The sequence below is a fragment of the Palaemon carinicauda genome, chromosome 19 (genome assembly GCF_036898095.1).
Source record: "Palaemon carinicauda isolate YSFRI2023 chromosome 19, ASM3689809v2, whole genome shotgun sequence".
NCBI lineage: Eukaryota > Metazoa > Arthropoda > Malacostraca > Decapoda > Palaemonidae > Palaemon > Palaemon carinicauda.
In genome coordinates this window covers 8,255,525-8,270,356 of record NC_090743.1, presented here as the reverse complement: position 1 = coordinate 8,270,356, position 14,832 = coordinate 8,255,525, and the positions used below count along the sequence as shown (strand labels likewise).

Here is a 14,832-nt window from a genome sequence, read left to right as displayed (position 1 = left end):
GAAAATCCCAATGAAGATGCGCCTTATACTATTTGGGACCAGCTCCTATTCCAACTTGTAAGAGGTTTCTTCGTTACGAATGCCAACGAGGAGTCTGATGCAGAAGACGAAGAAACGGAAGCAACGCCCACAATTGAAAACAAATACACATCGATCAAATTCGATCCCATCGGGCAGTTCGCAAATGGAATATTACAAGTTCTTAAATACTACTCAGGTTATGAAAACATCTATGACTGGATGGATAAACTTGAAGAAGAAATTAAAAATTACTCTGCCTTTACAGAGGAAGTAAACGACAAGAGTGAGATAGACCAAAGCGTGGCAGACGCTGCCTTACAGGCTGGAGGAGTGGTAGCTTTTCCTCTTCCAGCCAGTGTACTGAGGATTGCTAGATTCGATCCCTTCGCAATTGGCGTCAACGCTCTTTTATTCGTCGGCTTCCATCTTTTCTTCTGTAAGTAAAAAATATCTTTTTTACATTAACCTATTATCTCCAGGTCATGCTATGAGTTTTAGTAAGTAATTTTTTATGTGTGTAAATTACTGAATAAATTTTAAAGCCTCGTTGAATACGACATAATGTTATATGGCGGGCGTATTTTCGAGATGTATTTTTTTGTGATTGTGTGTTCCTAATGGATTTGCTCTCTGTCATTTTGGATGAAATCGTCTATTTTTGTGAAAAATGGTATAATGACTGCTACAAAACCAATCATAGTATAGTAGCTAACTTTATTATTCCCTGAATCACTAGAACTTCAAAAGTACAAAGTTGCACCAAATGTTTTTATTTTGACCAGGCTGACATGAGTCTTTTTATAGTTTATATATGACATATCTGTTTTGACGTTGTGACTGTTTTAGAATGATTTACTGTTAATTTGTTCTCATCATTCATTTATTTCCTTATTTCCTTTCCTCACTGGGCTATTTTTCCCTATTAGAGCCCTTGGGCTTATAGCATCTTGCTTTTCCAACTAGGGTTGTAGCTTGGCTAGTAATAATAATAATAATAATAATAATAATAATAATAATAATGATAGTAATAATAATAATAATAACAATCTAACCTATCCTGGGATATTGAAATGCTTGTAAAACACAATAATTAAATGGTGCTTGTAGCATCTTGCTTTTCCAACTAGGGTTGTAGCTTGGCTAGTAATAATAATAATGATAATAATGATAATAATAATAATGATTATAATAATAATAATAATATTAATAATAATAATAATAATCTATCCTGGGATATTGAAATGCTTGTAAAACACAATAATTAAATGGTGCTTATAGCATCTTGCTTTTCCAACTAGGGTTGTAGCTTGACTAGTAAAAATAATAATAATAATAATAATAATAATAATAATAATAATAATAATAATAATAATAATAATAATCTAACCTATCCTGGGATATTGAAATGATTGTAAAACAATAATTAAATGGTGCTTATAGCATCTTGCTTTTCCAACTAGGGTTGTAGCTTGGCTAGTAATAATGATAATAATAATAATAATAATAATAATAATCTAACCTATCCTGGGATATTGAAATGCTTGTAAAACAATAATTAAATGGTCGGCATATCCATTAGTTCTTCAGATAAGGTAAGTACAGTACCACGTGAGTGAAAGTTTCTACACAAGGACTTGTGCTAAAAACCTTTATCTCAAATGGATAAATTCTTAAAGAATACTCTTCTTCTTCTTCTCTGTCTGCATCTTTTCCCACTTTTATGTTGGGTCAATGTTTCTAACCAGCTTTCTCCATCTACCTCTGTCCCACACTTCATGCCAGGTAGTTTCAAACCTGTGTTTGTACGCCGAAATTGCAACTTTTTAACGTCAGGGCAATGAACGCATTGGTGGTTGGCTAAACTTATCCATTACACCTGCAAGTTTTTCTCAATAATTTTATAGTATGCAGGTAATATTATCATTACCAACAACAACTATTATTATTATTATTATTATTATTATTATTATTATTATTATTATTAGCCAAGCTACAGCCCTAGTTGGAAAAGCAAGATGCTATAAGCCCAAGGGCTCCAAAAGGGAAAAGTAGCCCAGTGAGGAAAGGAAATAAGGAAATAAATAAATGATGAGAACAAATTATCAATAAATCACTCTAAAAACAGTAACAACGTCAAAACAGATATGTCATATATAAACTATAAGAAGACTCATGTCATGAATATTTAATATCAAAATAGCCTAATTTTCTTATGACAGTATTCAATAATTTACTGTTACCAATTTAGGCTTTAGCAAAAAAATAAACATTTGTTCTTCCCTGATGTTTTCACAGCCCATCACTTTAAGTCTGTCTATAGTCCATTTCTTTTAGCGATGCATATTTGCACCGACTCGCGGCGGTGCCCTTTTAGCTCGGAAAAGTTTCCTGATCGCTGATTGGTTAGAATTATCTTGTCCAACCAATCAGCGATCCGGAAACTTTTCCGAGCTAAAAGGGCACCGCTGGGAGTCGGTGCAAATATGCATCGCTAAAAGAAATGGACTATAGTTAGCTTTTATTTCTTGTATCCAAACGATTTCTGTGTTTTGTTTTTTCCAGGTTTGCGTTTATATGTAGTAGGTTAGCCAGGGCACCAACCACCCGTTAAGATACTACCGCTAGATAGTTATTATGTCCTTGGACTGGCCAGATAGTACTACATTGGATCCTTCTCTCTGGTTACGGTTAATTTTCCCTTTGCCTACATATACACTAAATAGTCTGGTCTATTCTTTACATATCCTCTGGTCCTCATACACCTGACAACACTTAGGTTACCAAACCATTCTTCTTCTCTGAAGGTGTTAACTACTGCATTGTAATGGTTTAGTGGCTACTTTCCTCGTGGTAAGGTAGAAGAGACTCTTTAGATATGGTAAACAGCTCTACCAGGAGAACGGCATTCCAAAATCAAACCATTGTTCTCTAGTCTTTGGTAGTGCCATAGCCTCTGTACCATGGTCTTCCACTGTCTTAGGTTAGAGTTCTCGGGCACACTAGTCTATCTTATTTCTCATCCTCTTGTTTTTTTTTAAGTTTTTGTATTTTGCATATGAAAGATTTATTTTAATATTGCTACCATTGTTAAGATATTTTATTTTAATTGTTCATTAATCCTCTCGTAGTTTATTTATTTCCTTGTTTCCTCTCCTCACTGGGCTATTTTACCCGTTGGAGCCCTTGGGCTTATATTATAGCATTCTGCTTTTCCAACTAGGGTTGCAGTTTACCAAGTAATAATAATAATAATAATAATAATAATAATAATAATAATAATAATAATAATAATTATAATAATAATAATAATAATAATAATAATAGTAACAATTAGAGTGTCTTAGCAGTTATAAAAGGGTTATAGTTCTTAGGGAACATGAATATATAATTATTTGATTGTTGACTTTTCCGGTAAAGGAAAGAAAAAAGACATGGAATTCTCTTTTAATATTCCATTTGAATATTTAAATTTCATTGAGCTATTTCATGCAACCAAATAATGCTAGCTGGACTCTCATCACCCATCTTTTCTGCTTCAGGGGGAGTCTTCGTACCTGTATCGTCCTATGCCAGTTTCTTTGCTGACATCGACAATGAAGATGATGTAAATCTACCAGATGATATGGAAGACGAAGGAGAAGGGGAAGGCGGAGAAGAGGGAGAAGGCGGAGGAGGAGAAGATGGAGAAGAGGGAGCAGGCGAAGGGGAACAAGATGCTGGAGATGGTGGAGATGGGAATATGGAGGATGATGAAGGTGATCCAGGAGTTGGAGACCAACAAGCAGACGACATGGAACTTGCAGATGACTTACAGCCACCTGAAGAACCAGCAGACACTATGCAGCCACCCGGCATGGAACTTTCAGACGACCTGCAACCGCCCCCTATGGAACCTGCTGATAACCTACAACAAGGTAACACAGGACAGCCAGGGCAACAAGGTCAACAAGACAACTTTGGACAGCAAGATCAACCAGCTAATTTTGGGCAGCAGGGCCAGCAAGATAATTTTGGGCAGCAGGGCCAGCAAGATAATTTTGGGCAGCAGGGCCAGCAAGGTAATTTTGCCCAGCAAGATCAGCAAGCTAATTTTGGGCAGCAGGGCCAACAAGCTAATTTTGGGCAGCAGGGCCAGCAAGCTAATTTTGGGCAGCAGGGCCAACAAGCTAATTTTGGGCAGCAGGGCCAACAAGTTAATTTTGGGCAGCAGGGCCAACAAGCTAATTTTGGACAGCAAGGTCAGCAAGCTAATTTTGGGCAGCAAGGCCAACAAGCTAATTTTGGACAGCAGGGTCAGCAAGCTAATTTTGGGCAGCAGGCTGAACCACCTCCAAATTTTCTAAACGTAGGACAAGGAGTTGACAATACCAGAAGAAGAGACCCTTACAATCATCATAATTACTACAACAATGGCTACAGTAACTACTATGATCAAAGTAGATATAAAAACGTTCCCAGACCATATGCCTATCACCATGGAAGTTACAATAATAGGCACAAGAGCGGTATTAGACCACAATATCAATATCGGAGATATAGTAACAGGCGTGGTACTGTTCCAGCACCTCAGTACCGTCCAGATAGAAAATATTCTCCGTCTAGTAATTACTACAGCCATGGGGCTGTTGGCCCTCACGAGTCTTACACGCCTCAAGACACAAATATCTATCCGCAAGGAAAGTGAAGTGTTATAGTCACGTTATCTAATGAACATTGCATTTAAGGTATACAGGGTTATATATATAAACCAATACAGGGTGCGTACAGGGAACAGTGAACGAGAAGGAGAGGGAGACCAAAGCGAAGGTGGATGGACTGTATCAAGGAGGACCTTCGATCAAAGGGAATAACCGGTGATGAAGTGTGGGGCAGAGGTAGATGGAGAAAGCTGGCCAGAAACATCGACCCCATATAGAAGTGGGAAAAGATGTAGACAAAGAAGAAGAAGAATCCTAGTTTTGGTAATTTTCCTCGCTGTAAGCAACCCATTCTGATATTTTCTTTACTTGCAGATTTTATAATATAATTAGCGAGTCTGCGGTGGAGAATGTAGACTATAATTAAGATCATAGGAAATTTTAAAAGAATACTCAGGTAAAATATTAATGTTTAGGTATCCTTGATCTAATTGATTTGTAACTGTTGGCCTATACCCAATAACAGAGTTTTTTCATTGCATCATTCTTATACTGTTGAGACTCTCTCTCTCTCTCTCTCTCTCTCTCTCTCTCTCTCTCTCTCTCTCTCTCTCTCTCTCTTTATTGAACACAATTATCCTCTCGTAGTTTCACTAAATCAAAATCGAACGCAAAACACATCCGATCATCCCTCATCCTTTATTTATTATCATTGTTTAGCATTCACATCTCATTCATCATATCCACATATATGAAATAACTAGTGCTTGGTAGACTGCTTTTAAACTGTACAGTCATAACCCTTTCTCAGTGAAAGGTTTGATGTGATATACAAGTGAGAACGATGGGAAACAGGCAGTGGTTCCCAACCTTTTTTCTGTCATTCCCCCCCTGCACCCAGTTCAACCATCCAGATATCCCCCTTCATGCCCCACCCAGCCCTCATGCCCACTCGCCTGCCTCAGAAATGGGCATGATACTCTAATTCTCCCCTTAAATATCATGTCAGTGAGAACTGATATGATCATATCACAATTGAATGGCCAATAACAAATTACCGCACGTACCATGAGGATGTTTTCCGCTTGTTTTAGTTAGTAGATAGCGTAATCATTTCCCCCCTGGAAGCTTCATATTTCCCCCCAGGGGGAAATTTCCCCAGGTTGGGAACCACTGTTCTATAGTGATTTGATTTTGAGAATAAATTTGATCAATTTGAAGTGTGCCACATTAGAAGTCTAAGTTGATTAAAAGGCGCCACACTGGTCGTGTGATAATGGATAATGTTAGGAAGATGCAACTTACAGCATATGCAAGTTACTGTATTTTTCTTAAGGATGGCATGATTAAAATCACATTATTTCGAGACAATGGCTGTACATCTCTCATGTAATGGGGTTTTGTATGACATTTTAGCAAAATTAAAAACTTATCCTTTTACGGTATTTTATTTCAAACCAATTTTCCAATCCCATACCTAGTAAAAATTAAATGTGGCATCGCTATTGTGATGTTTGCAGAAGTAATGTCCCACTGTTCTGTTACGTGAGTTTAAAAAAACAAATCCAAGACCTTTACTCACCTAAAACACCAACAAATGCAGCCGTTTCTATTCCACAGCAGGACAAAGGCCTCAGACATGCTCTTATTCGTGTCTTGGATTTGGCCAGATTTCATCAACTTGCTGGCCACTGTGGATCGGTGATGGTGGTCGTCTTTAGTCTGATGGCTCACAGCAAACCAACCTAGTATGAGTGGCCCTGACTAGTGCAGCCTTGCTAATCATGGCGATACATAAACCCTTTCACCATGTTAAGGTATCCTCACTCAGAAAGGCCCAAATTTTTGTAAGTTTTGCTTTTGTAAGGATAAGGGTTTCCAAGAGATTTTTAATCACGCAGGCAAAGGCCGTCTAAGGCTATTGCTGATATTATAGTCCATTTCTTTTATCGAGGCAGATTTGCACCGACTCGCAGCGGTGCCCTTTTAGTTCGGGAAGTTTCCTGATCGCTGATTGGTTAGAATTATCTCGTCCAACCAATCAGCGATCAGGAAACTTTTCCGAGTTAAAAGGGCACCGCTGCAAGTCGGTGCAAATCTGTATCGCTAAAAGAAATTGACTTTTTAATGGTTATGTTTTAACTGCCAAAGTAGTTTGGCTAAGATTGGATCAGATTGATGAGTTTTGTCTATAAACACCTGGGACCTTGAAGGCTATTCATTATTCATTACTTATCAAAATTGGAGAGATTATCCAGCTCAATAAGTCGAACTCAACTTTGACCTGTCCACATTGACACGGACTGGCACGACGAGTTCACGACGAATTCCCGCATAGTTTGCGCACTTCCCGCATCGAGTTCACGAACAGTTCGCGCATAGTTCATGACCCATACATTTGAGAAGGAATGATTAAGTCTAAGTGATAAACAAGGAAATAATAAAAAAACTGCTATAGATGAAAATTCAACTTTGATTAATTAAACAAGGGCTTCTTAAAAAGGTTAGAATCTTAAATAACATATAAAGTCTCAGAATCGGATAAAATGTCAGGCAGTTTTCTGTCGAAAATATAAATTTTTGTTTTTTAAAATAGCTGCATTCACCAACATTTCAAGATTTAAATCAATTGGGGTAAATCCCACACTTCCAGTTTGAAATATTAAGGCTAATGAAATATAGGATAAGATTAATTAAAAAATTATGACATTCCAGTGTAGTGTGATAGAGGATAGATCACCAGCAGATCACCTTGTCACACTGTCTTTGGTTAGAGTTCTCTTGCTTGAGGGTACACTCGGGCACACTTCTATTTAGTTTCTCTTCCTCATGTTTTGTCAAAGTTTTTATAGGAAATATTTATTTTAATGTTGTTACTATACTTAAAATATTTTATTTTCCTTTATTTCCTTTCCTCACTGGGCTATTTTCCTTGTTGGGGCCCTTGGGCTTATAGCATCCTGCTTTTCCAACTAGGGTTGTAGCTTAGGAATTAATAATAATAATAATAATAATAATAATAATAATAATAATAATAATAATAATAATAATAATAATAACTATTATTATTATTATTACTTAGAAACCTCAACGTATATATGGTTTGGGGATGTAGTAAAGTGTTTTGATAAACTGTTTGAAAGAGTGTATGAAATAATTAAGTATGATGGTAGAGAAAGATGATATGTAAATCAAATGAAAAAGTTGATTTATTTATCAAGTCTCGATGGATATACTGAGGAAATTAGGATAGAAGGAAACGTAAAACAGGGAACATTATTTGGACCAAAGTTTGTTTAATAGTCACGGACAAATTTAATTCAATAAATGAGAAGACGATAATCCTGATTAAAAACATTAGAATAGAACCCTTAATTTACGAAGATGATATAATGTTTCCTAGTAACAATCGGTACAAAGTAGAAAGAGCTATAAGCAACTGTCGCAGTTTGGGAGAACTAAAGAAATTTACGTTTAGCACAAATTCACAGAAGTCTGCAGTGTTAGTAATTAGACACACACACACACACACACACACACACACACACACATAAAAGAGTTTAAAAAGGTGAATGGAGTGGTTAGAAATGGAAGGATAGAAGCAGTTAAGGAATATAGATACCTAAAAGAATGGTGATCAGAAAACAAGGAAATCAATCTCAGAATAAGCAAAAGTGAAGCAAAAATAAAATACATGGTACAAGAAGTTAGGAAGTATGGAGACGGTAACAGAGTAGGGGAGTTGGCATTGCTAGTGGTAGTAGGCCTACTTATAGTTTTGCAAATATTGAGACATGTGGTGTAATAAAAGAAAAAGAAACGAAAGAACTAGAGAGTATATGGTACAAAACTATGAAAGGAATGTATGAGCAGGTTGCTACCACACCTCAATTGGGTCTAATAGCAGAAACAGGAATATGGCCAGTTGAAAATAGAAGAGTATGAAAAGGTGATGCTTTTTTCATAAGATCATAACATCAGATGACAAAAAACTAGTTAAGGAGGTAGTGGAAGACCAATTAAGAGAAACGTGGCGAATGTTGGGGGAAAAAGTATCATAGAAATATGCAATAGATATGGTACTGAAACTGAAGAAGTAAGAAAGTATAAAAAGTCAGAACTCAAAAACAAAGGAATAAAAAGTAAACTGGGAGATGAAATTAAAAGAAAAATAGAAGAAAAGAAAGCAGAGATGACCAAATTGAGGTTTGTGAATAGTAATAGCAGAAGAGACTACATAGAAAAACTTAACACTAATGAGACATTAATAGTTATGAAAACAAGGTTAAATATGATAGAATTGAAAGAAAATTATAGAAACAGGAATGATGAAGATAGATTTTTTGTGTTGTGTAGGGAGGCAGAGGATACCACCGGGCATATGTTTAGCTGTAACGAGTTGAGAAAAATTAGAAGCAATGACAAAAATGGGGAATTTAGAACGCCAACTAGAAATGTAGCCCGGTATATTAGAAATGCTCTTGAAATTAGAAGTAAAAGCATGCAAAAGTATGTTGGAGATAACTAATGATAATATATTTTCTGCAGATTGCACCTACTACGCTTCTTCTAGTAGTGTGCCCACAATCACAATATTGTTGAGAGAGCAACGAGGAACCTGGCTGTCACCACGACACATGGTGCTCAACTTCTCAAGTCATTCTCAGTTGATGTCCCCTGTTGACACTTGTGTTACTTTTTAAGACTATGTCAACCTTATTGATTATGAAAAGACTCTGTATGTAGCTTAAGTGATGCCAAAGTCAGGAAAAAATGAATCCCAACGAAACTTACGGGTAAGATTTCACCGTAAATTGATTGTCAAGTCAGTTGTATTGTTTACGCATAATAATACATAGATAAATGACTAATAACACTGCTTATAAATTAGGTTAGATATGGAGGTAAAATTACAGTTTCAACCATTATGGGGAAACTGGAATAAAAATATATTTGTTGCATCAGAAATAGTGTAGTTCCAACGGATTTAACGTTTCTTTTGACCGAAAACCATCGGATTTAGAGATTTACTATGTAATTGGAGTTAAAAACAACAAGTTTTCCCAGAGTAATCAGTGTTTGTAACCGTGTTTTTATTGTTTTTGTTTCATATGTTGTAATGCAGAAAGACCCTACTTCATCCCAACAATTATGGGGGACGCCAGGTGGGAACCGGGGTTTTGGGTGGGGGGGGAGGGCGTCAAATGATATTTGCAATAAATGAATAGTTATTCATCCACCACCCCTCCCCCTACACCCCTACCTAGCCCTACCGAAGCCCCCCCCCCCCCCCTGCAACCCCCCCTAAAGGCCACAGTGATTTTCAGGGCACTACCGAACCTAATAAACCCACCTAACTTAGCCTAGGGGCCCTGTACCCCTACTTAGGCCTACCGGGGGGGGGGGGGCTCCGTCCCCCCTGCGACCCCCCCCATAAGGCCACAGTGATTTTCGAGGCACTACCGAACCTAATATAACCACCTAACCTAGGGCCCTGTACCCCTACCTAGGCCTAGCCCCTGTGACCCCCCCTTTACGGCCACTATCTAACACATCCATCAAACCAAATCCAAAGTGATGGTACTGCTGTATACATCGTTATACTATCACCATTATAATATACTGTACTCTATAAATTAATGAAGCTTACCTTAAACTGTTGGTTCATAAAGATGTGCTGCTGCTTTGAGGAAAACGTGAAGCCATTGCGAAGGTTCCTTGACATGCAGGACAATTTTTATTTTGTAAAATTAAATTGTGTCTCTGGCACAAGTCCACTAGTTTTTCAATATTCCCCGAATAAGTTACAACAAATTCATTGTAAGTTAGGAAACAGTCAGGACAAGAAGATGGAATTTCAACTTCTTGTGCAACATGAGATGACGTGCTTGCTATGGCCTCCATGTCTAAGAACGAAATGAAATTCCTGGGTAAGATAATGTATTGTCACGCTGTGATTGGCCAAACCTGTAAGACGTCATAGTGGCTAGGCGCTGTGATTGGCCAAACGTGTAAGACTTCATAGTGGACTAGTTTGTCTGCAGATTATAGTGGTTACAGGGCTCATTTGAGCAAAAAAAAGACACAGTCAACAATAACAACAGACTTAGAAAAAATCTGGGAGGAAGACATGAGTAGCGTGAGTTTGATCGTTGATATATAAAGAACTAGGCATTTGCGACAGATAATATTATACAGATATACTACAAAAGACTTGCTTTACTCGGGAAAAATATTAATATAATAGATTTCCCATAATGGTTGAAACTGTAATAATACCGTTAATGGTTCTATGTATGTGTTCCTGTCAGTCGTTGTACAAAGCTCCCCCTTCTTTACGTGTTTCTGTCCGTCGTTATACAAAGGCTCCCTCCTTTTCCCCCTATAATGACGGAATAGTCGTACAAGACTGATCTACGGGAGTTCCGTATATGACTCCTTGCCATTCTCTTCCTAAAGGAAAGACATTGACACCTTTACTTGAGACTACGAGATAATGTGTATACATTTGCAAGCTAAATGCGCTCTCGCCACACAAGTCTTTAGCTCCCAACTATGAGCGTGCTCATACAGTTGTACCATTTTAATTTTCCAACTTGTTGGAAGTACGACAAGAATGTTATTCGCTCTCCAAGGGATGCGCTCTTTCCGGCAGACAAGAAACGTAGATTTACATTCTTAGACAACTAATTTTCTCTCCGCAGAGAAAATTACGACTAGAACTTCGAGAGACACCAAGGGGCGAGCGCTTATTCTTATTAGCAATCACCTGTTTGTGTGTACAGTACTCCTACGAGAGTGCGCTTACCTGTGCGCATGCTCACTTTCACCCAACAGATTACTCACATTCTTTAGACTTTGCGATTAAATATGCCTTTCGAAACTTAGTCATTCTTGAATTGCCATGCTGATTATAAGCAATTTCTGTACTTGCTCTCGAGCGTGCTGCTGATGACTCATGCTCACATCTAAATGTTCACATGTATAGCGCAAACACTCACCTGTAGATGCGTGATCTTCTGATTGCAAATACTACCACCACACTTGCGTGCGCACTCAATGAATGTTGATGTCACACCTGTTTATGCTCTACTGTTCATGAGTTCTCCCCATCTAGCAGAAGAATCTCATGACGTGAGCACCTCCATGTTAGGGCTTATATATCATTTATCCTGTGGATTCAAACACTTCTTTGTTCCGTAACTGGAATACAAACACGCTATTTATTAGGGGGGCTATTACTTTCGGTGAAGCGGAAAGGACGAGCCATTAAAATTTAGCGAGGGTTAACTACCCAGCCCGCTAGTTAGTGGGGCGTAGGTGGGTAGCTCGCTACCCCTCCCACTCACACTCCTGTAATTGAGCTCACATTTGCTTTTGGGTCGGGTGGAGACCGGTTGTTACCGCTCTTCCTCCTTGCCCATTTTGTATTGCCATTAATTTTTGTCTTTTTAACTTACGGTTTTCTTATATACAGTTGGCCTTTGTTAATCGCGGATTTAGTTTTTCGCAGCCAAGAACAATGCAATACCCATTAAATAAAAATTCTCATAAAAATCACGATAAAATTCAAGCTGGGTGAGGATTTCAAGTCGCCTGTGCTCCTTTACACTAGCGCTGCGTGTCACTACGTATCTCTATATCCAGCTGGTCCTAGCTCTCCATACAGTGTATATCTATGTACCGTACTGTGGTAAAAATTTACAACTATATTTGAAATAAACCAAATTTTATTAAACTGGTGTTTCACTTAATTGTATCCAATAATAATGCATGTAATATTCACATTTTAGTATCATATTTATAATTAAAAACAGCAAATTATAATATCATGTATTGTTTACATTAAAATCGGCCGATCAACCTTGCGTAGTCCGTCATCAACCTCAATTTTCGGATCAAATAACTCTCTTATTGTTAAGGCATGCTACTGAAGGGTATTTCATATGTGTTAAAAGAAACTATTATTACTTGATTTATCATTTTCTAATTAGCATACTAATTTCAATAGTTTTATTTGAAAAACTTCTCTCATATTTTATTTACTTGTACTGTGATTTGGATCGCATAATGTTAACTGGATTTTCATTTATGTTGCTGATGCTCGATATTTTATGATTTTTAGCTCTGCGGCCTTTGATGATAAAGCATCATTTGAGACTTTGCAAAGAAACAAAGATTTCATTTATTACAGAGAGAGAGAGAGAGAGAGAGAGAGAGCGCGAGCGGATGTATGTAGATGTACAGCTACACAATGTTTTATCGTGATAAATATTCTTTTCGTATGTACAATAAAGTAAACCATTTCATTTTCTAAATAAAATTTTTTTACTGTTATACAGTACTGCATACTTTACCCAGCAGTACATTACGGTACTAATTTACAAACAAATATTTCGGTAGTGTACACTATGATATTTGAAATGGATCACATCAATTCCGATGCGATCCATTTCTGATGTCCTAGTACAACGTAATTTACAGTAAGCTACCCCACCCCCACACGCTAACTAGCGGGTGCGGTAGTCAACCCTCACTAAAATTATCACTGGTAGTTCAGCTTTGCCAAAAGCAATATACCCAATATAAATAGTGTTGTGTTTGTTTGCTAGGAAAAATACAAATTACTGTATTACAAATTTCTCTTATTACTTTAAATTTGAATTTTTTTTTTTCTAAACTTACCTTTGTTTTTCAGACATACAGCAGTATCAAAGATGTCGCTTATGAAGGTGTATGGCTTAAAGAAGGTAAGTTTCAGAGTTTTTATATTGTAATATATGAAGTTACTGTTTGTTCCAAGACAATTACAAACCATTATATTTTTAATAGTAGGAGGATATAGTAAATTAATGGGATAAGTGTGCAGACTTGCAGTTGTATCTAGGGATAAATTAGATGAAAAGTACAAGAATATGCACTAGTTATAGGACAAAACTGCAAGTAATGTGGGAGCTTTTGTGTAAACACGCCATTATTCTTAATCATCCTTGTCCCTTTTTTGGAGGGGGCAAATCAGTTCCCAGTCATCTTCTCATTACATGTGACTGTGCAATGACAATCTGAACCGAAAGAAGTAAGCCATCCTTGGGCATCGGTGGTACTCCGTCGGTGTGGGAAGGTTGTTCTGCTGACAAGACTAGTGAGGCTGCTTTTGGGGTGCCTTCTCAACTCCTGCTACATCTGTAGATGTTCTGAAGGCTATGGCACTTGTTTTGGAGGAGACTTCTTCCTCTGTGGAAACGTCATCGTTTGTTTCCTAAAGCGGAAGGCCGAAGAAAGCTGGCAAGAAGTGTGTGATTCTCATCCTCTTTGAGGTCTTAATTAAATTCTTCAGATACTGCTATTCATAGAAGAAGAGTAAGAAATCATCAAAGAAATTCCTTAAGACCCGTTGATTAGGGTTTTATGAAAATCTAACTGATCCTCCCTGCTTATGCATAAGAGAGATGATGTGTTCCTGAGAAACAACCCGGAGAGTTAATGTGTCTCGATATGGGGGTACATGAGTTTGTGCTCCTGCTATCATTGCTCAGTCTCGTGTTAGACCAACACTCTCACTGTTGGACAGGATAAAGGGCGCTGCCCTCCCTTGAAATCACGATATGTCACCTCCCGTCTATGAGTGATGTGACATTACTTCACGTAAATGTGTTTAGGAATACGAGCCTCTGTCTCCTCATAATCTATCTTCACAGGATTGGTCACTTTATGATTGATAACAGCAAGAATTGTCACTGTATGGTCGGTCATTGTGGGATAGTTCTCATGACTCTATGGTCACTGGATACGCCTCCCACTTGCTCGAGCAATAGGGAACGAGATCACCTGTCACACATTGTTTTCCTGCATGGCCACTCCACACCCTGGGAAATTCCCAGCGATTGGCGACAAGGTCCTGGTAGCCGGTATGTAAGTGACCTGCTCATGCGCCGCCTGATACCCATGTTCACCAACACTTACCACAGACTATAATATGCTGTACAACCTCTCGAATTCCAAACACACCTGTTTGCTTTTACATTAAATCTGTTACACTTGAAAAAATAATTAATAACCGAACTCTGGGATAATTATACAACTCCCAGACAGCAACATATAAAACACTGAATATCCAAAGGTCTCTTTAAGTACACTCAAAACAAAACTGGGTAATTATTACGAATATTCAAAT

The 14,832-nt window shown here is 37.7% G+C and overlaps 2 protein-coding genes across 3 annotated transcripts in view; both read left to right on the top strand.

Moving 5' to 3' along the window:
• The window catches only part of LOC137658133 (uncharacterized), a 13,348-nt gene extending 7,252 nt beyond the window's left edge, over window positions 1-6,096 (top strand). Inside the window, exons 2-3 of the mRNA XM_068392817.1 lie at window positions 1-457; window positions 3,561-6,096. The exon at window positions 1-457 is cut by the window's left edge and continues 392 nt beyond it. Of these exons, the coding sequence (XP_068248918.1) occupies window positions 1-457; window positions 3,561-4,705 (1,602 nt within the window). The 3' untranslated portion in view covers window positions 4,706-6,096. The remainder of the gene's footprint in view (window positions 458-3,560) is intronic.
• Window positions 6,097-9,266: 3,170 nt separating this feature from the next.
• Window positions 9,267-14,832, top strand: part of LOC137658422 (titin homolog) — a 117,229-nt gene continuing 111,663 nt past the window's right edge. For both annotated transcript variants that reach the window (XM_068393125.1, XM_068393124.1), the window contains exons 1-2: window positions 9,267-9,454; window positions 13,357-13,408. In XM_068393125.1, coding sequence (XP_068249226.1) covers window positions 9,413-9,454; window positions 13,357-13,408 — 94 coding nt within the window. In that variant the 5' untranslated portion in view covers window positions 9,267-9,412. The remainder of the gene's footprint in view (window positions 9,455-13,356; window positions 13,409-14,832) is intronic.